The following is a 20972-nucleotide window of genomic DNA, read 5'->3' as shown; positions in this document are numbered from 1 at the left end:
CCAAACCTCCCCTCCAAACCTGGAAATGAATGTTATGTTGCTGGGTTGAGGGAAATGCCAGGAAGGCAATAAAGCACATTGGAAAACACAGTCAGGGCGCTGCATTTGAAAGCACCTTTCACCTTCAATAATTCACAACCCCAGCGAACGTTCCCACTCCAGAACCAAACGGAGCACTCATTTGCAAGCTGTTAAACGCATGCACAAGTATTTGGAGGAGGATCAAGGCCTGAGATATTAATAGCAATGGGGAAATGCATATTTGTTTGGACCACAGGAATTCTTCTTTAAACCAGGTCGTTTCCCTTTGAGCCATTTGTAATTCCTCAGGGCACTCCATGAGAATTAGAGGAGCTGGCCCAGCCAAGCCAAGATTACAAAAGATCTCACACACCAGCCCAAAGTCCACGGGCGTTTACCACCGTCTCGCTTTGATGTGTCCACCTTGGATATAAAATAACCTGGATGAGCTCCTGACAAGTTGGAACAAACTGTAGTAAAGCTTTCAGTGCCCCAGCCAGCACATCTCAGGTCTCGCCCAGCAGCATCTCCTGGAGTTTCACCCTATTCCCCTCAAAAGGCAGTAAAATCGGGATGCAGGGGCCGTCCCGCTTCCCGCGCTGGGATTGACAGGGCAGGAAATCCAAACCTGAGTAGAGGAAGCACTTTTCTTGCAGTGTTTAATTAAAATGCAAAATTCGTCACTGCAGGAAGTTGTTGAGGTTGAGAACATAAACAAGGCTGAGAAACAGACCGAAGAGATACCAAAAAACCCCACCACAGCCGTGACCAACAGCTGACTCTGAGCATGCATTTAATTGCAGCTAAGGGCTGAATCCCACCTGTGGGAGCCGAGTGAGGCTGGGACCCCTTGCTCCTGCTTTCTTCTGAGCTTTTTGTGCTGGGGGTGGCTCTGGGGAGCTCTACTTGCTCCGTCTCCAGCCCTTTACTCCTGGAAGCTTTCCCCACGCTTTTTAGGGCTTTCTCCCACTTTTTAGGGGGTTAACGTCCCCCGCATGGTCATCGCTTGTCACTCGAGCTGCAGGAAGGGGGATCCGTGTCCCCGTGGGGCTGGGGGTAAGTGGGGTTCAGGAGGCACTGGGTGGGTCCTGTGGGGTCTTAGTGATAGTGGAGGGTAAATGAGGGTCCAGGTGATTATTGGGGGGTGTTTGTGGCTAATTGGGGGGTTCAGGCATGTGCTGTGGGGGGGTCCTGAATGTGTTTATGGGTTTAGGTGCATGCTGGGATGTTTTAGGGCTAGCAGGGAGTGTCTGAATGTGCTGGGCGGAGGGAGCTGGGGCTCTGGAGCTGGACAAGAGGAGCCTGAGGGGTGACTCATTCATGTTTACAGATATCTAAAGGGGGAGTGTCAGGAGGATGGAGCCAGGCTCTTCTCGGTGACAACCAGTGACAGGACAAGGGGCAATGGGTGCAAACTGGAACACAGGAGGTTCCACTTGAATATGAGAAGAAACTTCTTCCCGGTGAGGGTGGCAGAGCCTGGCCCAGGCTGCCCAGGGGGGTTGTGGAGTCTCCTTCTGTGCAGACATTCCAACCTGCCTGGACACCTTCCTGTGTAACCTCATCTGGGTGTTCCTGCTCCATGGGGGGATTGCACTGGATGAGCTTTCCAGGGCCCTTCAACCCCTGACACTCCGTGACTCCGGTGGTTGTTGAGGGGGTCACAGAGGCATGGGGGGTGTGGGGAATGTGGATGTGGGGGTGTCTCAGGGCCCCCGGGGGTTCTTTGGGGTGCCGGGGGTCGCAGGGCCGGGCCATGGCGGAAGCAGGAAGCGCCGTCCCGTCCCCGGTCCCGCCTCCATCGCGGGCGGGAGGAGCCCGGAGCCGGGCGGCGGAGCGGGGCAGCCGCCGGGCGGTGCCGGGGTGAGCCCGGGGGACACGGGCCGGGGGTGGCGGGGGGGTCCGGAGCACCGGGCCGGGCCTCGGCCCTTACGCTAGGCCCAGGCCTAGATGGGGCTCCCTGGGCCTCAGCGGGGCCGTCGCCGGGCGCCCAGCGTCGGGGGTGGGGGGCTGGTTTTTTTGCTTGAATTTATTGATTTTTATATTAAAAAAGAAAAAAATCCTAGTTGGAGATGAATCAGGGAGATGCTGTGGTGGGTTCAGGCCCCTCTCGGGGGGGGTTTAGCTCAAGTCGGACCCGACGCCCCGGGCAGGGCCGGGTGAGGCGGCACAAACCGGGTTAAAGCAAATGAGGATGTATTTTTATTTATATCGCTGTTCTAGCTTCACCGGCAAGGCGACTAAGCTTTCCCTTTTAAAGGCTTCTCTGCCAGCATTTCTCTCTAAATAATTGCAGTATCTTAATATTATAGCACCTTGGCTTTCTAAAGCCCGGGTCCAAATGGTGTCGGGTTCAGGGTTGGACGGGGCGCTGGGCTGGAAACCCTTCAGACCGAGAACCATCGCTATTTACATTTGCTGAGAGAGCTGCTTGTTGCTGGAGTTCATAAAAAGCAGCGATACCATTTGTTTTCCCCATTTTAAAAGGCCCGTCACAAGGGACGAGGCTCATTCAGTACGTGCGTGACGGCAAAGCGGGAACAGTAGCCTGTTGTTATTAATTTGCCGGTTGTATTATGGTGATAGGAAGGGAAATAATGGGTTGTTATTTATTTTTTAAGGCCTCATCTGTTCTCAGAACAATGCGGGAGTGTGATGCCTGATTTCCCAGCTGAGGACACGGGTTATTGTTGAGTTTGTCAAGGAGCCGACTTGGGATTTTAGTGTCTGTGGCTTGTAGGGGTTGTCTACAAAGGTATTGAATCAAACGTAGATTGGGGGAGAACTGGCATGTGTCGCAGTGTTTTCTCATAGTAGGATGCTGCTTCTGCTGTTTGGAAAGGGGGAAATCGCCGTGTTTGACAGCGTTTCTGTAGGGATAATTGTTTTAAGTGGTTCCGGGCACGTTCTGTGAGCAGAAGGTTGCTGACTCTGCTGGAGCTGAGCACGGGAGAGCGTCACAGGCGAGAGCTTTGGCACGCAGGGGCCGCAGGAAGCTAGATAACCTTCAGGGCACCAGTCACAGTGTCAGGGCAACTAAAGTAATCAGAAAAACTGGGAGAAAAAAGCATTTAATATCCTGCAGATGAGCTGTCTCTTGCTTGTTACATGAATCAGGGTATTACATAAATGAAAGAGTTAGTAAAGCGGTGTATTGTTGTTATAGAGCCAAATGCGTGCCGGGTGCTTTACAGACGAGAAGAAAAGGTCCCTGCCTTGGAGAGCTGACGATCCATAATGAGCTATTATTGATCAAACCTGCTTTGCGGCAGCTCTGCGAGCCCATGGGGCTGCTCAGGTCGTAAGATCTGGGACAAATATTTGCACGGAACGCAAGGACTGGTGGTAGAACAGGGCCAGGAGCTAATTAACCTGCCAATGTAGTGCAGCGTGTTCTCGTTGCGTGCTTGGGGTTAGGTTTTAATTCGGCGTTTTACTCCTTTGGTTTTTCTAGGGCTGTGGCTAGATATTTCACGCTGATGTTAATATAACATCTGACATTAACTGCTTGGGTTGGATGCTTAGGCAGCTGCTGACCAAACAAATCAGGGTTATTTTTCAGCCAGATAATTTTCCTGATCTGATTCACCGTGTGACCACGTAAATTAATGTGCAAGAGCAGAGCAGGGAGCTGGTCCTGGGGCAGAGAAGCGATTGCTGAAGCTGGTAGTCCTGTTGAAAAGTTTTGGCTTTGTTTTTTTTTCTCTGAAATGATGTGCTAGCATTGCAGGAAAAAATATATATATTAAAAATGCCCTTTCTTGTAGAAGCTCGAGTGAGTAAAACCAATCTGTGATTTAAAAAGGGGGCTGTGCTGTGGGCTGTGTGCAGAGATCCATGTGAATAGTTATCTAATTCTTGTAGCAGAGCGAGGAGGTGACCGCGGTGAAGCAGCTGGATTCACGAGCTGATTCCCGGTGTCCGGTACTTAGAGGTAAAAGGGACCAGGGGCCTGATTTCCATTTCCACTGATGATGCTTCATGTGTTTTTTCCCCTCGGTCTGTTTGCAGGGCGATGCGTTGCTGAACGCCGGCTCCCCAGAAAGTTTCGGTTGTCCCCCTTGAGCCAAGGCTGGAGTTCTCCCAGCTCAGGAACGAGGAGCAGCGCCAGGCCTCACAGATGCTCCCTCTCCCCCAGCAGCGTTTTTCCAAGGCCTGATGTCTCTCTAACAATGGGATTCTCACGTTGGCAGCTATTAGCTTATCCGGCAATTCTTTGCATCTTTTTTTCAGCCCATCTGCTGCTCTGGGTATCATGAGGCCCTGATTTTGTGGCAGGCAGGGGGAGTGGTAGAGGAACACGTTTCATTTTTTGGCGTCTTAATGTTGATTGCTCGTAGGTACATTCTTAGAAGTTTCCCCGTTGAAATTTCACGGTGGGAAATAATTTGCTGTCAAATGCCATTTTTTGTCTGGCATTCCCAGTGCGCCTCTTGCTGCGGTATTTAGTTCTGTGGCGTTTCTGCAGGTGAACGACCTGCAGGCAAACGTTGCGAGGAACGCAGGAGCTTCTGTTGCCTGCAGAGCACGCTATCACATTACTGTTACTCAATAATCGGTTGGCCTGGACTTTGGGTTGCGAAAATTTAAACAAATTGTAGACTGTTGAACTTTGCCCCACACATACTGGTTATTTCTCTGTCCCGTTCTTATTGCTGACAGGGGATTTAATGAAAACAAATCTACGCTAAAATAAGCGACTGAAATTATAGCGCAGGAGAGCTTAGCCTGGCTACCGCGTGTGCTGATCAGCTTTGTATTGCTGGCTCTTGTACGTGGCGAGCAATCGCTTTATGGGACGGATTCGTTTGGAATAGATGAATAAACGGAGCTTCATTGATTTCTGGGAAGCTTTGTTCATTTACATAAGCTGCGGATCTCAGCCGGTTCTTCTCTTGTCAGGAAATTTCACGGCTTCTTTCAGTCCCCGTGGGATACTGAACCAGCAGAGACTATTAGGGCTGCAGCTAAACCCTGTCCTGCGAAGAGGTTTGTTCCAGATAATCCTTCCTTCTTGCCTAAACATCACGATGTTCCTGTGATCCCTCTGCACACGCTGATCTTGAGCTGGACGGCTGGAGTTTGTCTTGTGTTAACGTACTGAATCTCTCCATAGGTGTTTTTCATCGGAGGCCATGGAGCTCTCGGCTAATGAGCTCAGCATTTACGACAAACTGTCGGAGACCATTGATCTGGTGAGGCAAACCGGCCACCAGTGCGGGATGTCAGAAGAAGCCATCGAGAAATTCATCAAGCAGCTCTTAGAAAGAAACGAACCCCAAAGGGGGCCGCCGCGGTACCCGGTCTTAGTGGCTCTCTACAAGGTAAGACGTCTCGTGTTTGCACAGCCCATTTGAGGGTCGAAAGTTCTCCTTTTGCACCTGAACCTTTTATTTTCCATTGCATATGAAAGTTTAATGTGTCAACACCTTCCTTGCCTTAAATTGTTAAAGAATGATGCTTTCAGATTGATTCTTCAGGTAAAGATTCCCAGTGTCAGCACCCTCGGTGGAAATGTGAGGAAAGGAGGAGATTCTTAAAAGTGCAGGGCTGAATAACAAAGAGATCCAGGCTCTGTTTCTGACCCTGTCATGAGCTTCTACCTGTGTTTTTTCTCATTCTAGTCTATAAAATAAACCTGTAGCCTTGCTGCTTGATTCTAGAAACATATTTTGAGACCCTAAACTAAAAGACGCTGTAAAAGGTTTTGCAAAGTGGGTGAAAGAATGCTGTTGTTGAATAGGTTCAAGATGTTTCTACGAGGATGAAAAACTTCCCACCGCTATAATATGCAGTAATATTTTAGTGTCGTCTTTACAAAATCATCATGATGGTTTCTATTTAGAAAAAAATTCAAGCTGTCTTCCTCTATAAAAAACTGTAAAATGAGGCAGGAGAACAGAAAACTGGGAGTTTGAACTTTCAGCTTCTGTTCTTGTTTTTGCTGTTGATTCACGTTGGCTTTGGCCGGGGGGAGAAATGCATCATGTCATCTCTTTAAGGCTTATTTGGGATTTTGCTATGGAGGAGGGAGCTGGTGCCAGCTCTGCGTTTGGAGGCTTGACGAATGTTTGCAAAAAGCCTTGAAAACCCTTGTGTAAGAGGCATGGCAGGAGTGCAAGCTTTTGTTTGATTAGGTGGGAGGAATCGGAACTATCTGTAGATAATCCTCGCTGCATTTGCAGTGCTCAAATACGTGAACAGAGTTGTGTGGCTTGGGTTTGAAGTCCGCTTGATGTCATCCTTGGACAGCCCTAGTGCATACACAGAGTTGCCACTCGGTTTTATTGCATAGGATTGCAGTTGAAACGAGTCACAGAAAACTGAGCGTTCATCCTGCGGCGCAGAGGCACAGCCCTTTGATACCAGCCACAAGGTGTGTCCTGTTCTGAAGACACATCAGCTCAGCGCGGTCTCATTAATTCCGAGCCTGTTTTCTCTCGCAGGGGCTGCTCACGCTGGGCTTGGTCTTGCTGACCGTTTACTTCGTGGTCCAGCCGTACAACCCGCTGCCACCCGAAGCTCCGCTCTCCAGAGCCCAGGCCTGGGGCTCCCTCGTCGGTCACATCCGCCTGCTCTCTCTGCCCATCGCCAAGAAGTACATGCTCGAGAGTAAGGAAATGATTTCTCTGCTGTAACACAAGCCTAGCAAGAAATACCAAGTTAAATACCAGCCGTGAGGATTGTTTGAGTGTCTCCTTGGGCACCAAATAACAAACATGTCTCTGGCGTGGCACCATGGTTTTCTCTTTTCCTACCGCTCTACTTAAAAATAGCATCCTGAATTCTAGCTAGGGTGCTTTCCCTTCCATTCATTTGGGCTGAAAAATCTTTTATCTCTAACTTCATTTTCTTCTTGCACATTCTCTTTTCCTTGATTCTAACACCTCAGGTATTTTCGTCCACATGAGTTCCCCTTCCTCTAAAAACCCTTTGTGGTTCTGAGAATCGTAGTGAGATAGCTATGCTGGGTAAATGTCACTCTTTCTCAGTAACCAGGAAAACCAGCTTGCCAACCAAATCTGGATATCAGCGAGCAAAGCGTAGAAACCTCAACACGTGACCCGAGTTTAAGGAAAAGTGGTTTTGCCAAGTGGTGTATTGGGAAAGAACTGTGGGCTTGAGAGCTATGGTGTTTATAGCCATTAACGTACCATAGGGGGAATGTGTGTGTGGGGAAGCTGGATAAGTGGCTCCCTAATGAGGCAGCCCCAGCACGGAAGAGGAATAGAATAGATTTTTCCTAGGCTGGCATAGTAGAAATGGAAAAGTTTTATCATTTCTCATTCTCAGAGAATAATTTCCACCGACTTAGGCTGGCAAATGGGTGTAAACATGGGCTTTGCCTCTTTGATAAAATACAAAGACTGTCAGTAATGATAAATCTGTGAATTATTTTGAGCAGGGCTGGGGCACAATGTTGGTTGTCTGTCAGCACGCTGTAAAAACAAACTTCTGTCTCCGTGCCCTCCACGGGTTTATATTTAGCCTGGGCAGCTCATTGTGTTGGAGTTGTCTGTGCTGGCTCTGACCTTCCTGCCGCAGCTAAAAAGGGCGCCTTGAAATGCCAACGCCGTTCTGCGTTTGCTCCGTGTGTCTCCCTCTCTTCCGCTGACACGTGGGATTTTTGTTAACTCGAGTTTGTGCGGGTGGGACGGGGTATCCCACATTGTTCGTCTCCTTCCTTACACACTGGGATCTCTCACAGGGAGGAAAAAACAAAGGCGAGGAGATGGCTGGAATAGCCCCTTGACTGCTTATCTACTGCATTTCGGCGTTGACGCGAGTGAACACCCCTCTGCTTCTGCACGGGGAAGGATGCCAAGAGTTTCTTCTTCCTCTCTCTGTGTCGATCTTAGTAGATGAAAATTTTGAGGGGGCTGAGGACAGAACTTGGAGTTTTCTGTGCCTGGGCACCAGTTCAAATCCATCTGAGGCTGTTGTTGCTGGAAGCCACCTGTGAGCAGTTTGGAGGCTGCCCGGCCCTCCGGCAGCGCTGGCAGCGTTTCCCCGGCCCCAGCGGTGCGGACAGAGCCCGGCCGTGGGCGTGCGGGTGGTCTGGGATCACTTCCTCCAGGCCTAAAGCTGCCTGGGCAGGTCTGGGGCTCCGCTCTCCCTCCTGAGCCTGCTCGGGGACTTGTGGGCTCAGGGCAGCTTTCCTGTCTCCGAGATTGCAGTTCGGAGCCCGGTCCCTGGTAGGTGTGGGCTGAGCAGCCAGGTTTGTGTTGCAGAACAAGGGGAGCTCGATGCCTGGTTTCGCTCAAGAGCCGGAGCCCCACTTTAGGGTGGTGGTGAAGCTTTGGGGTGCAGGATGCTGCTCCCCGCTCCCTCCAGCTCAGGGTGACCTGCCTTCACTCTCACCTTCATCCTCAGCCCTCCCACCCCGTGAGCTGTGGCTGACAAGGGCTGTCTGTCCGTCCCTGGCTGTGGGTGGACCTTTGAGAGGCCGAGGTGAGGAACAGTGTCCGCCAAGCTGTCTCTTGTGTGAAGTTTGTATGATTAGGTCCAAAGTAAATTTCCTTTTTGCCTGTCTCTCTGCTCTGTTGCTCGCTTTCTCCCCCGGATCAATTCCCATATCAAAACTAATGTTCCCACCCTTTGTTTCTTCTAAGCTGACTCTTAGACCCTTGGGTTTGGCATCTGTGCCTCTTCTTCAGCTGTTTTCCCAGGCCTAGGAACCAAGGTCCCTTCGGTTGGGGAAAAGTCCTGCGGAAATGTGGTTTGCATTTGCTCTTCCTGAGCTGGTGTTTACGCAGAGCTTGTGAAAGCCCCAGTGCTGGGTCAGGCTGCCTGCTCGGGGCCGGGGAGATGCCTCTCACCACCGCAGCCCGCGGCTCTGGGCCGGGTACATCGCTCCACGTAACCCCAGGGAGGCGAAGGGTTTGCAAACCTCCGGCCTCTACCTGCTGGAAGGAACACAGCGGACTTGGAGTGGGCACGTGGGGTAACTCGAGGCTTCCTGGTGCTGTTCCAAGAGCAGGTGGGGTCTGTGTAACCTGGATTTGTTGCTCTTCTCTGACACAGGCTGAGATGGACAAGTTATTCCCTCTGTTTCAGTTCTCTGGTGCAAAATTTGAGCACTTCTCTCTCCCCGGCAAGCGTTAGGAAGCTTGGAGAAGACTCCTTTTATCAAATACCGCTTTTAGCCTAGACCAGCAGGGTTAAAATCATGTTTATGGGTTTTATACGCAATCTGTTTTAGAGCAAGGAATGTTGCTGGAGGAGCTGTGTTTAAGCAACACCTTGTGAGTGGCCTGTCCCTGTCACGTCCCAAGGCCTGCGGGGTGCCAGGGCTGTTCGTGGGGCTGGGGGACAGCAGGCTGGGTGGCTTGAGAGGACAGCGGGCTCTGCCTCTTGTCTGGCCACCTTTCCTTTAGCTGGAGCTTTGCCTTGGCCCCTGGCCAGGTCCCTTCTTCTTTCTGATCTTAACCCTTTGCAGGCAGCCTGACCGTGGGCTGAGCACCCAGGTATTCAGCCTTTCCCCGCGGGTTCTGACCTGCTGGGTTCAGCTCTGCACGAGCCCGAGGAATAAGAGCCTGCTCTGAATGCAAGGGTCGCACAAGAAAGCTGCTTGCGAGGTAAAGCCGTGTCTGATTTCTAACTTCTCACTGCCCTCATCGCATCCCTCTCCTCGTGCTCACAAAGGATCTTTCTTATTTTATTCCCTAAGCGAAGTCAAGCTGGTTTGCTCTTGTGTTCGTGCAAATTCTCGTGAACCCTCTTTTTGGGCTGGAGGATTTTGAGGTGTACGTGAACACGATGTGTGTTGCAGCACTGCGCAGAGTTCCCTCCCGTCCCCATGCAGCTGCCAGTTTATCTCATCCTTTTGTGTGTGTGTAAACAACCATTTTATAATATCACCTGAGAGCGACTAACAGACGTGTGTGTTGGCTCGTTCAAAGAGGACAGGAACGGCTGACTCTGCAGTGCCGGGCGGTGCCAACCTGCTTTCATACGCTGCTTTACTTTGGCCTCTGTTCAACCAGTGCACTGTTTATTTGGACTTGCTGACAGCAAATGAAGTCCAAATCATTGTGGCGATCCCGACCATGAAAAACTCTTCCTTTTGCTTCTATCTTTTGGTGTGTCCGGAATTTCTTGTTTCCCCGTTTGCAGAGCGAGTCCTCGCTTTGGGGTTGCTTCCCTGGAAAGAGCGAGCGTGCCATCCGTGCCTGTTGCAGAGGCGTTCAGCAGCCTGGCCGAGCCCTGTTTGCTCCAGTGACACGGGGACATCAGACCTTGTACAGACTGAAGCCACGGTTGGGCAAGTGGCAGCGACTGGGAGGATCTGGTTGCAAAGGTGCTGTTCTCCAGACACGTTGCTCATGCAGACGCTGCCAGAGCAGCGCGAGCTGCTTTCTAGGGCACATAACCAGAGGTACCAACCGGAGCAGTGGACTCTGGAGGTTTTTCTGATGGTTTGGTCCATGCCCTCTGTTTTCTGGGTTGGTAGGTGCAGATTTCTCCTGGAAATAATGCTCTTTCACCCCGGTGAACTGTGAGTTCCTCTGGGGCTAGGCTGAGCAGACTTGATTTCACAATGTCTCGTTGGATCAAAATCATTTTTGTGCTTTGCTAGAGACTGACTAATCATCCTTCGGTTGTTTGACCAGCCGTTACCCATTAGTGAAATGAATGAGTAGTTCTTCGAGCTGTTGACTTTTTACCCAGAACAAAAATAAGGCTTTCTTGATGGGTTTATTTGTAGCTGTTATTTTGTTGCTAGCTTTTCCTAAAAATGCTATGAACCCGACTGAGAGGTACTTCCTTCTGGCATAAATATATTCAATATACTCAGAGCCACAACGAAGTTCAATTTGAGGAAGAGGTGAGGATCTGGTGCTGAACAAGGACCCTCTTTGTAGTATATATTTAAAACCCCGCTGTCATGCATTCCTTAATCAGGGCTTCCACACTGTAATTAATAAGCATTCCTTACGATTCCTGTCTGACTTGCTCAAGAACCCATCAGTTTAGCCTGACTTTGACATGACATTATAAATGATCAAGTTAATTTTTAGCCTAGTGAAAAATTGTAGCAAGGTGGAGCTTGGGAAATGTTGCTTTTGTAAGAAGTGCTCTGGATGCTCTGAGCTGCACCGCGCAGTAACTCTGTGCTCTTAATTTCTATATCTGTAAAGTAAGAAGGATGAGATTTACTCATGCATAGGCTGCGATTGCGAATTGATGTCTGTAAATGGCTTTGAGTTTTGAAAATACTGTTTTATCTTTCTGTAGGGTCTGAGAAAGGGGGTATGGTGATATGCATGTGGTATATGCTGCAGTGATGGCGTAGCACAAGCAAGGAGCTGTTGTACTCGAGTAGTACAGTATCTATAAGTCCGCAGAGGTCTCAATGTGGCAAGTGGCTTGTCCTGATTTAGGAGCAAGAGCAACCTGGCCTGCACTCCTTTGGCTGTCAAAGCAATAACAGTAGGTTATGAGCTGCAGCTTCACTTTGAGGTTAAGGGCTAGACCTCACAAATCCTTGCCCTTAAAATAATGGAAAACAGCACTGTCAGATCCAGCATGTGGAAGTTGGATGTTTCCAACTGGAGGGAGAGCTGCAGCCCTTCTGTGGTGATGGGACATCAGAGCACTGCGGACCTTACAGGTGGGATTGAGTGTATCAAAGAAAGGACCGATAAGAAAGATGGAGACAGACTTTTCAGCAGGGCCTGTTGTGATAGGACAAGGGAAGATGGTTTTAAACTAAAGGAGGGAGATTCAGGCTGGACGTGAGGAAGAAATTGTTGGCCCTGAGGGTGGTGAGAGCCTGGCCCAGGTTGGCCAGAGAGGTGGTAGATGAACCATCCCTGGAGACATCCCAGGCCAGGCTGGACGGGGCTCTGAGCAACCTGAGCTGGTGAAGATGTCCCTGCTCATGGCAGGGGGCACTGGGTGAAGGTTCCCTCCACCCAAACCATTCTCCGAGCACATGGTGGGACTGTGAAGTCCCTTCCGCAGACCAGACTCTTCCGTGCAGACCTCACTGTCACTCACCTGCTGGAGACTCTTTCAGCCTCACGGTCCTGAGTGCTTGGGAGCAAACCAGCCTGGCTGGAGCCCGCGAGCTGCCTGAGGTGCTGCGTGCAGGAGGTTTTATGGTTTCAACACTTCATTAGGGTCAGGAGCAGCCCTTGGCTCCGGGCGTCTGGCTGGAGCAGAAGGTCCCCTTGCTGCAGAGCTTCCCTTTGAACCTGCTGCGGTGGCAAGCTGATATTTCACCCTCCATATGGTCCCTAAAGAGAGCAAGGCTGTTGTTGGGATCCTGCTCTCAGATCTATACGGGCGAGTTTCCATAAGTTTTATTGTTTTGCTGCCAAGGGGCAGAACCAGGGCCAGGTCTCCTCAGTAACCTCTTCGCTTCCAATCTGGTCGTCCACACCCAGCATCTCTGGGGTTGTGCGCACACACCCCTCCGTGCTGCCAAAAAACTTGGGAGATCCTCTGAAAATGGCCAAGAAGGGTGGCGTACTCATTTCAAATTGGTTGGAAATTGAGAATTATTTTTCTGCATAGTGGAAAGCAGAGTCATAAACTCCTTCTAGCATTAATCATAGATGTGTTGTAAGGGAAGTTGCTATCTCTTCATCTGTGCTGGAAGTCCCCAGCCCCAGCTCTGCTAGGAGTTATCCTGACATAAGGGAGGAGACGGCTCTTGTTCTGGAGAGCTAATATAGCATAAAAGCAAATATTAGGTGGGTATGACCGATGGGGAACTGAGGTTCTGCTTAACAAACCAAGGGCTGCCCCTCAAAGAAGGGCGAGAAAGCCCAAGTGTGGAGGAGAGGTTAGTGGGGCCTGGCGCTGGCTTCTGGCAGGTAACGTATCGTCGTACATGTCAATGCTACAGCTGCTTTCCTGCTCTGAAACCCCGCGGGGGTAATCGCACACGCCCAGCGCTTCAGCATCTGAAGGCGAGTGGACGGGACCATCGTGTGACGGCTGCACGTGACGGTCGCGCTGGGATGAAGAGACCGTCTTGCTTTTCCATCCCCGAGCAGACTGTGCGTGCGCGCAGACGCTGCGCTCGACTTCGACCAGAATAATCCCCCAGGGTGTCTGGGCAGGGCGATAATGTGAAAGGAATGCAGGGAGGGTAATCGAAAGAAAATAAGCATCCTCGGTAATGCACGTGGTCTGTGCTCCCTCCCTCCCTGGGAAGGGCAGGAGCTCCTCGCTGCCCGTACTTGTCATGCCAGTCACACGCATGCTGGTGCGCAGGCTAACACCCTCCACAATAAATCTCAAAGATTAATTACACACCAAAAAAAAATCCCACAACCTCACTCGCAGCATTTGAAATGCGTCTCAACCGTGCTGCGCTCGGGTTATTCATGGGGAAAAGAAATAACCTCCTGAACAGAGCAATTGAGAATGCAAATGTCCCAGCCTGGCTCAAAAGAGGAGTCGAGCTCTGTGCTGCCAAGCCGATTAGCATCCTGGTACGGGGGGTGCCGCCCGGAGAGACAATTTGGGGACAACTGGGCTTAATGCTCCAGGATGAGATTTTTAAGTTTTGCCCAGAAAGAAATTATAGTGTTGCTGCTCCCTGTATGACGAGAGACCGTAAGATGTGTTTTCTTGTTCTCCTCGTGGCGACTGCTCTTCCTCTGGTGAGATCCTTCAGCCCTTTGTTTCCTGTCACTGACCAGCTGGGTTTTGTGAGTTGAGGTTTTTTGTTGTTGTAAAATTGGAGTTTTCTACAGGCAGCGGAACAAAGATTTTCTTTTTGCTCTTGTGAGCAGGGAGGGAAAGTCGGTTGGAGCAGTTTCTCATGGGAGTGGGACTTGTGCTTGCAATAAGGATTTTACACTCTGTTCTGCCTTCTCACCCCTTTCAGTGAGAGCAGCATAGACGCATGAAGCTTGTTCTTCTTGTGTAACTACGGCCGTCGGAAGCTATAAGAAATCTCAGTGTTCCATGTTAGAGATAATGAGTTTATCCATGAGTCTGTCTCCTTACCATTTAATTTTTGGTTTAATGAAACACTTTTCTCTTGTCTCTTCGCAAGAATGCCAGGACTGGTGGGCAGCAGGTTGCAGACAGAACGTTTCTGTGCTTCCTGCAAACTGCACGTTCTGTTCTGCTGTGAAAAGCCTTCAAGTAGCGACAGACTTTGCGGAACTACCAGAGAAGCTCCAGAGGTCTCAGCCTTTTCTAATCAAGGTAATGCATGGATTGGTAAGGCTGGATTAGTCCAAACTCTTGAATAGCACCAGCTATTTTCAACTACAAACTCAAACTGCTGATTGAGGTGGAATACATATCTGAGAAGACATTTAGCCCCGGTTTAAAGATGTTGGGGGTGAGGAGCTCCTTAGCAAGTTGTTCCTCTGACTAATTATCATTATGGTTGGAACCTTAGCAATCTAGATGGCAGTTACTTCTGAATATTCTTTGGCGGGATGGAAGTAGGAGGGGAGCAGAACCCCAGGTGCACGGCTTTTATCCTTGTTGTGTGTCGTTTAAGACAGGGCAGTATCTCTCCTATGAAGAACTGAAGCATTTTCAGTCCCAGGATCCAGAGCTGGCGGAGGTTATAATAGAAGAAAATTCAGCTGAATTGTGGAGCTGCCCATTTTTCGTTCCCGGGTGAGTCAAAGCTCAAACCCGTGAGAGGTGCGTACGTCCCTTCTGCAGGGCGGCCCCGGCTTTTTGCCGGTGGGAATTACCAGGAGCTTGCAAGGTGTGCTCAGCTGCAGGGAAGGGGAACAGGAGTGGCTCCTGTGCCTCCTGGCACTGATCTGATCCAAGCAGAAGACTTCTGCACTAAAAGCGGGATGTTGCGGCTCACCTTACAAGACAAAAATATCCCAGTGATTGCTCGGTCCTGTTCTTCAGGCCCTACGTTAATCATCTGGGCTGTGGTCTCATCACCCGAGGCAACTGGTTGACATTTCTAACCGCGTCTGTCTGTCTGCTCAGTGGAAATCCTCCACTATTAGTGCCGTGACTGTTGCAAAACACGGAGAATTAACAGAAAGCTGAAGGGATCCTGCACTTTGTGTCTGGTCTCATGCAGGAAAATGACCCACCCCTAATCCGGGCCCTCTGGGAACTGTGCTAAAGCCTTTAGCTTAACTACGTTGGAACAATTCAGAGCTCTCTAAGGCTGCAGAGCAGCCCAGTGTATTAGCCAAGTCTTTTAGTGTGGAGAAGAGCAACAAGTAACGTGGGAAGGTGCCTCCTGCTGCGGAGCAGCTCCCTGGCCCAGCCGTGCGAGCAAAGGGCTTGGAGAAGGCCCCGCTGGAGTCTGCGCTTTGGCTGGTGCTTAAGTGGGATCTTCTTGCTGCTCTTCTCGACCGCAGTGCTGGTAGATGGATGGTCAGGGCACGGGAGTATTAATCATGTCAAAATGTAAAAGATGTAAAAATAACAAGCCCCACCCTGCCTTTTCCAGTGACATTCCCTGGCCTGGAGAACAGACTTGGATTCCCCGCGCCTTGCCATGTGGTTTTGGTTATGGTTGCTTACAATGCCACCTCTCTGCATCTTCTGTAATTAATGGATCTGATTAATGACTCAGATCATTTTAAGGGAAGAGGGGAGGAAAATTAAGTGTAGGCATCCATGATGACCTGTTTGTTTCCGGTTCACGTGGTCCTTCTGCAGGTACTAACAGGAAGATATGAAGGAGGTTTAGAAGCTGAGAGGTTGAATTTTGCTCCTAGGGGCTAGTCTGGCAGCAGGCTGCTTATCAGGCATGAATATCTGTGAAGAATTTTGATCCTGGAAGTAGCCTTTTAAATACAAGCATTATCATTGTGTGATATTTCTTCAATATGGGTTGTTTTGTTTTGTTTAGGAACAAATCTGTGAATAAAACTCAGATTCTGCAGGAATTTTTCCCCACTGCCTCTCTGCCGTCCTTCCCCAGGACAGTGTCCCTGCAGAGCTGCTTCCTCATCCGCCATCCAGAGCTGGGGAATAAGGTGAGCAGTTCAGCCCAGAGACATTATTTGATCAGGCAGACCCGAGAAAAGCTAACGAGGCTTTTGAAATGTTGTCCTCTCCTCCCAGAGCTACAGCTTGCACAGCCTGTTTGCTGTCGGGAGCGGACAGGTCACCCTGACTGTTGTACCCCTGGACAAGTGCAGAGGACGCTGTGAGATGTTCAAGGTGGAACTGGAGGCTGGAGATTTGGGTGAGTACTGGTGCTATAGGGTCTGGGGGATCCCTGGGACTCGGGTGGCTGCTTCCAGTTGTTGTCTCTGTCTGACACCTGAGACAGGTTCTGTCAGACACCATTACGACCTCCAAACTGGGGAGTGTCTGCTTGGAGCAGCACAGATCGTTCTGGACTGGGAGTTTGTGGCCTGGAACACAAACCACAGGATACCAATAGGTGCTCAGTGTGAGCTACACAAGACAATGCTCTGTCGGTGTTACTGAGGGCAGTGTCTTTCCATAGAGCTTCTGCACACACCCCTCACGTTACAGGAGATGAGCAGTTATTAGGCATGGATTCATCTAACACGGCCTCCTCGTTGCATCTTCCAAAGGTTACGCCAGTGCAGATCACTGGACGATGAGCTTCACGGCCAGAGGGACAGAGCCGGTGGTGGTTTGTGACGGAGCTGCCAGCTAAGGACGGTGCGGTGGGAACGGAGCTGTATCCAGGACAAAACAACTTTCAGCTTGGAGGCCGAGGCAATGTCTTGAGAGCGATAGAGCTGGGGCAGCCGGGGCAGGCAGCTTTGCCGCCCTGCATGTTTACAGTGTTTTAAAATGACTGTTTTCCCAACCCTTGAGGTAACTCTTTGCCTTTCCTCAAATGTATTTTGGGAGAAGCGCAAGCTATTTATGACCTTCCCTGTCCCCTCAGGTAAGCCCTGGGTTTGCAGCAAAGGGGTTTTTTTTTTGCCAGGAGCAACAGAGGGATTTCTCAGGATGAGATTCACCTTGTGTCCTTTGTGGATTATGGCACTTCTGACACTTCCCTTGGGATTTTGGGAGCAGAGGGGATGTGTGACATTTCTGGGTACGTTCCTCCTGAGGAGGAGGCGGCTTTGAGCCTGTCTTGTCAGGCCAGCTCTGTGAAGGGAATGAATTGGTGAGGTGTCCCAGCTCCACCGCGTCTCTCCATCACGTTTGCGGCTCCGTGCCTCTGTCGTGTGCCTCGCAAAGCCAAGCTCAGCTCCGTGCGCCAGCGCTGAGATCAGCCCTGCACACCCTTGCCCTCTGCATCCCTCTTGTACCCAAAGAACCTGTTCAGGACTCTTCTTTGTGTCTTGCTATCACTATTCTGTGGTTCTCTGTCAGCAGGTTGTGAGTCAAATGGTAACTGTGGGGTTTTTTTCTCTCCCCCTCCTTTCCTACAAAAATACTGGTGAAAGTTTTAGCGGTGCTGAGAGAGCCGTGGTTGTGGATGGAGACGGGGCTGGGTGCAGAGCAGCTCTCTACGAGTCAGGTATTCTGATTGTGGCCCTAAACCACTAGGGCTGCATGACCGTTCTCATTCACTCCTTGCTTTTTGAGGTGCTGCCTGCGTTCCCAGCCCAGGGCACCCACGGCAGCACCTGAAAGCTTCCTCAGCCCTGGCATTTCTTGCGTCGGCTCCTTCCAGACCTGGAGCTCTGTCCTCAAAATGAACGTTGGTTTTTCCCGAGTCCTTTCCAAGCTGCCTTCGCATGCTTCCTCTTGCTTCATCCCTGAGAGAGGCTCGGTTTCAGTGTTTGCAGGCTGCGGACGCTGCCGTCCCTTCCAAGTCTGATCCTCTGGGCTTGATCTTGCTGTTGAAGATCATTTACAGATGTGTTAGGCTGAACTCATAGGCCAGGGCTGTGGTTCAGGACATACTCTCACACTTGTTAATATGGAATTGGGAGGGGTTTTGTTTGAAAGCGAGTTAACTCTGTTCTCGGGAGCGAGAACCTTTCCCTCCGTACATATTTTAGGTACGTGTAAAACGACAGATTGGAAGATTGTCTGTCCAGCCTTTGTTTTTGAGCAAGACCGGGAGGATGGGAGCAAACATCGTGCTAATCTTATTAGGGTCTGATGGAAGCTGCCAAGTGGGGTGACCACGTCTGGCTCCTGCACAAGGATGAGGCAGAGGACAGTGCCTGCTCCAAAGAATTTAGTCCGAGGCCTTGACATTATGAATATTTCTATGCATAACCCTTGTTTTCCCCCTGTAAATGAGTAAGAACAATCCCAGCACCTGGTCAGTCTGTGCACCTGGCCCTCGACATGACCAACACACCAGATCGGGCAGAACCAAAGCGGGAGAGCCTGACTCTCTCAGGACGGACAAGGACTAATTTAATTCGTAGCGAAATATTAAAGGGAATTGGATTAATAAGACCTCCGTTAGTATTTTTAATGCTTGGGGTATGTTTTACACTTGTGACACTACGTGCAATCCCGTACATGCCAAGACACACACAGCACCCCTCTCCCTCCGCTTAGTTCATGGAAATCGGGGAGTTTGGTGATGGCAGAATTAAGGCCTCGTTAGTGACTGTTGCTATTTACACTTTGGCAGCTTCTCGAGCCAAATTCAAGGGCTGAGAAGGTGATTTCACCTCTTACTGGTTTTGTACCTGACCCGTTTCTGTAAAGCGTTTGGTTAGAGATGCAGGAGGGAACCTGCCGGGCCTGTTATCGCTGAGATTGTGGGTGGTTTGGTGATGCTGTTATTTCTAAGTGTCCTTGAATGTAACTTGTAAAAGAGCTGCAGAGACAATTCCCAAGTGTCCGTGAAATGCCTGAATTTTGTGAGCTGTTGTGGCTGGCTGGCTCCTTTGGGGAGAAACAGAGAAACTGGATCTGTTTGCGGTTGCTGTTTAGATTGGGGGGGACGGGGCGGCTCTGGGGCAGGTTTGTGCCTATTTAGCAGAAGTGCTCTGGTTTATTGCCTCTCCCCTCCTCAAAGAGTTGCAGCTGGTTGGATGGAAGATGCTGAATCTGGACCGTTAGCCGATCAGCTTTCCAAGTGCACTTTATGGTCTCTGCATAAGTTTCCAGGTCTGTGTCTAGGCGATACATTGCATATGTCCCAACCTCGCTCCCTTTGGAGTTTACGTCATTTGTTTTTAAACTTCCAGTATATTTTCTCTTCCTCTTCCAAAAGCTGTAAGGAATTAGCTGCTAAACCGAAACAGGAGGGCAGTTCTCCTGCTGATAAAGAGCTGATTTTGGCCTCGCCGCTGCTGAGAGCGGAGCTGTAGGACGGCTTCTAGAGCAGCTCCTGCTCCAGCTGCCAGACAAGTAGTGCGGACGCCTTCTGCGCTGGGGAGCCGCGGTGGAAACCTTGGAGGTGAGCCCGGAGTGGCAAAACTAGGATGACCAAAAGGAGGTTTTGGTACCTTGGCCAAAGGCTGCAGGCGAGCCCTTCATCATCTGCGGCTTCAGCTTCGCCAAGGCTGTGAGTTCCGTGGAGAGCCGGGCAGCTCCTGCATCTGCCCATGCTGAACTGGGGGGAATGTGGCCGTTTCCTCAGCGATATTGAGGCATCGTGGCCACAGCCGTGATGGGACAAGTCGCAGAGGGTGTGTGCGTGTCCCATGCTGGTCTCCGTCACCTCCAGCGTCACTTGGCACATGTGCTGGTTTGGCCAGTCCCGCTGCCCACCCCCAGCTCAGCGTGTGGGTCTCAGCTTTGGGAAACCTGTTGCTGTGCTCCAGCGCTCTGCGCCGGTGAGCTGGAGGTGGAATCCTGCTCACCCGCCGTCCCACGGCCCCAGAGATCTGGGCCATGCAGGAGCATCACGGGTTAACGCTGGTTTCCAAAAGCAGGGGCCATTGACTGTTGCTCTCAGGGTAACTGAAAGGAGGAGAAAGGAGTATATTATTTACTTCAGTACCGGGAAATCAGCATCCCCTACGGGAGCCAAGCTGCCGGTTTCTATTGATTCTCTTTATTTCTTCTGTTTCCCCTCCCGCTGGCGTTGCACACCGAGTCTCCCCAAGGCAGCCCTGCACATCCCAGCCTCAAACCCCCTTTGCAACACCCCGGAGATCTCTGTAGGGTCAGGTTTCCCGGGATTCTTGGGCCCTTTAGCTTCTCCCGCTAATCCTCTCGCTGGAACGCTCTGGTGGAGAAGCTGGTTTTACTGGGCTGGATCACAGCTTTCCTGGCTTTAGCAGCAAACCTTGCACGGCCTGTGCAGCGAGTCCCGCTCGGAATTGAGGAGCGGGACAGGATCCTGTTTCTAGAGGTGCCAACTTTGCAAACTCCAGCTTATCAGAGGATCGTTCCTCCTGCGTTTGAACATCCAAACTCGCACCAGGGGGATGAAGTTTGCGGATCTGCTCCATCCCGGCCTCAGTGGTTTGTGTTTAGTCCCATAGTCAAGATAACCAAACGCTTTCCAGGGTGAGGCCATTTCTTTGGGTGCACAAAGATCTTTTGCTTCCTGCAAACCAGACTTTCTCCTCTTGGTATATTTTATACGTAGGACTATACATTCTCCTCTTCAGGAAACTCCTCGGAAGGGATAGATTTACTGTCCTGCTGCGGTGACCAGGGGCGATGCTGGGCTTCCCCTTTGCTTCGGAGACTCAAACAGATGACAGGTGATTTATTTGTAGCATTATCTCTTTGTCTGCAGGGCGGGGAGGCACCTTATAAAGGCTCAGGGGTGCTGGGTAGTAAAGCTATAGATACATAGAGACTGTTTCAACGCTGAACACTATCAATTCAGTGGTGGATTAAAACAAAAAGGAATGTAAATATGCACTTAATGCAGAATTTTATGGATGGTCATAATTTAATATATTGCAGACTTTGTAAATACTTGGAAAAAGCCTGTAAAGTGTGTAAATAAATGAGATTTGTATGTCAGGAGAATTAAAAAAATTTTTACTTTTTGCAATTAAATCCAAGCGTTAATGCACCTTTTCCCCTTTCCTGATTCGCTTTCTTGTCATGCCGCGTGTCAGCCATTGGGGGGTTACCTACCCCTTTTGGGGGCACTTTTTCGAAGTGGAAATGTTGGTTTG

General features: G+C 50.4%; 1 protein-coding gene across 7 annotated transcripts; it reads left to right on the top strand.

Moving 5' to 3' along the window:
• The first annotated feature begins 801 nt into the window (after nt 1-801).
• Nucleotides 802-20871, top strand: C22H6orf89 (chromosome 22 C6orf89 homolog). Of its 7 annotated transcripts, XR_010467628.1 has the most exons (10): nt 1823-1884; nt 4924-5010; nt 5138-5345; nt 6468-6633; nt 14039-14193; nt 14498-14619; nt 15833-15959; nt 16048-16171; nt 16530-18996; nt 19103-20871. XR_010467628.1 is itself a non-coding variant. In XM_065038828.1 (9 exons), exons 3-9 carry the CDS (start codon nt 5157-5159, stop codon nt 16613-16615), a joined length of 969 nt encoding a protein of 322 aa, XP_064894900.1. In that variant the 5' UTR covers nt 1823-1884; nt 4924-5010; nt 5138-5156; the 3' UTR covers nt 16616-20871. The 7 variants fall into 7 exon arrangements, 6 of the variants coding, with proteins under 6 accessions (XP_021154032.2, XP_064894901.1, XP_064894900.1 ...); XM_065038828.1 differs by having other exon boundaries at nt 16530-20871; XM_021298355.2 differs by lacking the exon at nt 1823-1884 and adding an exon at nt 2061-3955 and having other exon boundaries at nt 16530-20871.
• The last annotated feature ends 101 nt before the right edge of the window (nt 20872-20972 follow it).

Source organism: Columba livia, chromosome 22 (assembly GCF_036013475.1).
Source record: "Columba livia isolate bColLiv1 breed racing homer chromosome 22, bColLiv1.pat.W.v2, whole genome shotgun sequence".
Taxonomy (NCBI): domain Eukaryota; kingdom Metazoa; phylum Chordata; class Aves; order Columbiformes; family Columbidae; genus Columba; species Columba livia.
Note: the sequence above shows the minus strand (reverse complement) of the source record. Positions and strands in the feature narration are given on the sequence as shown.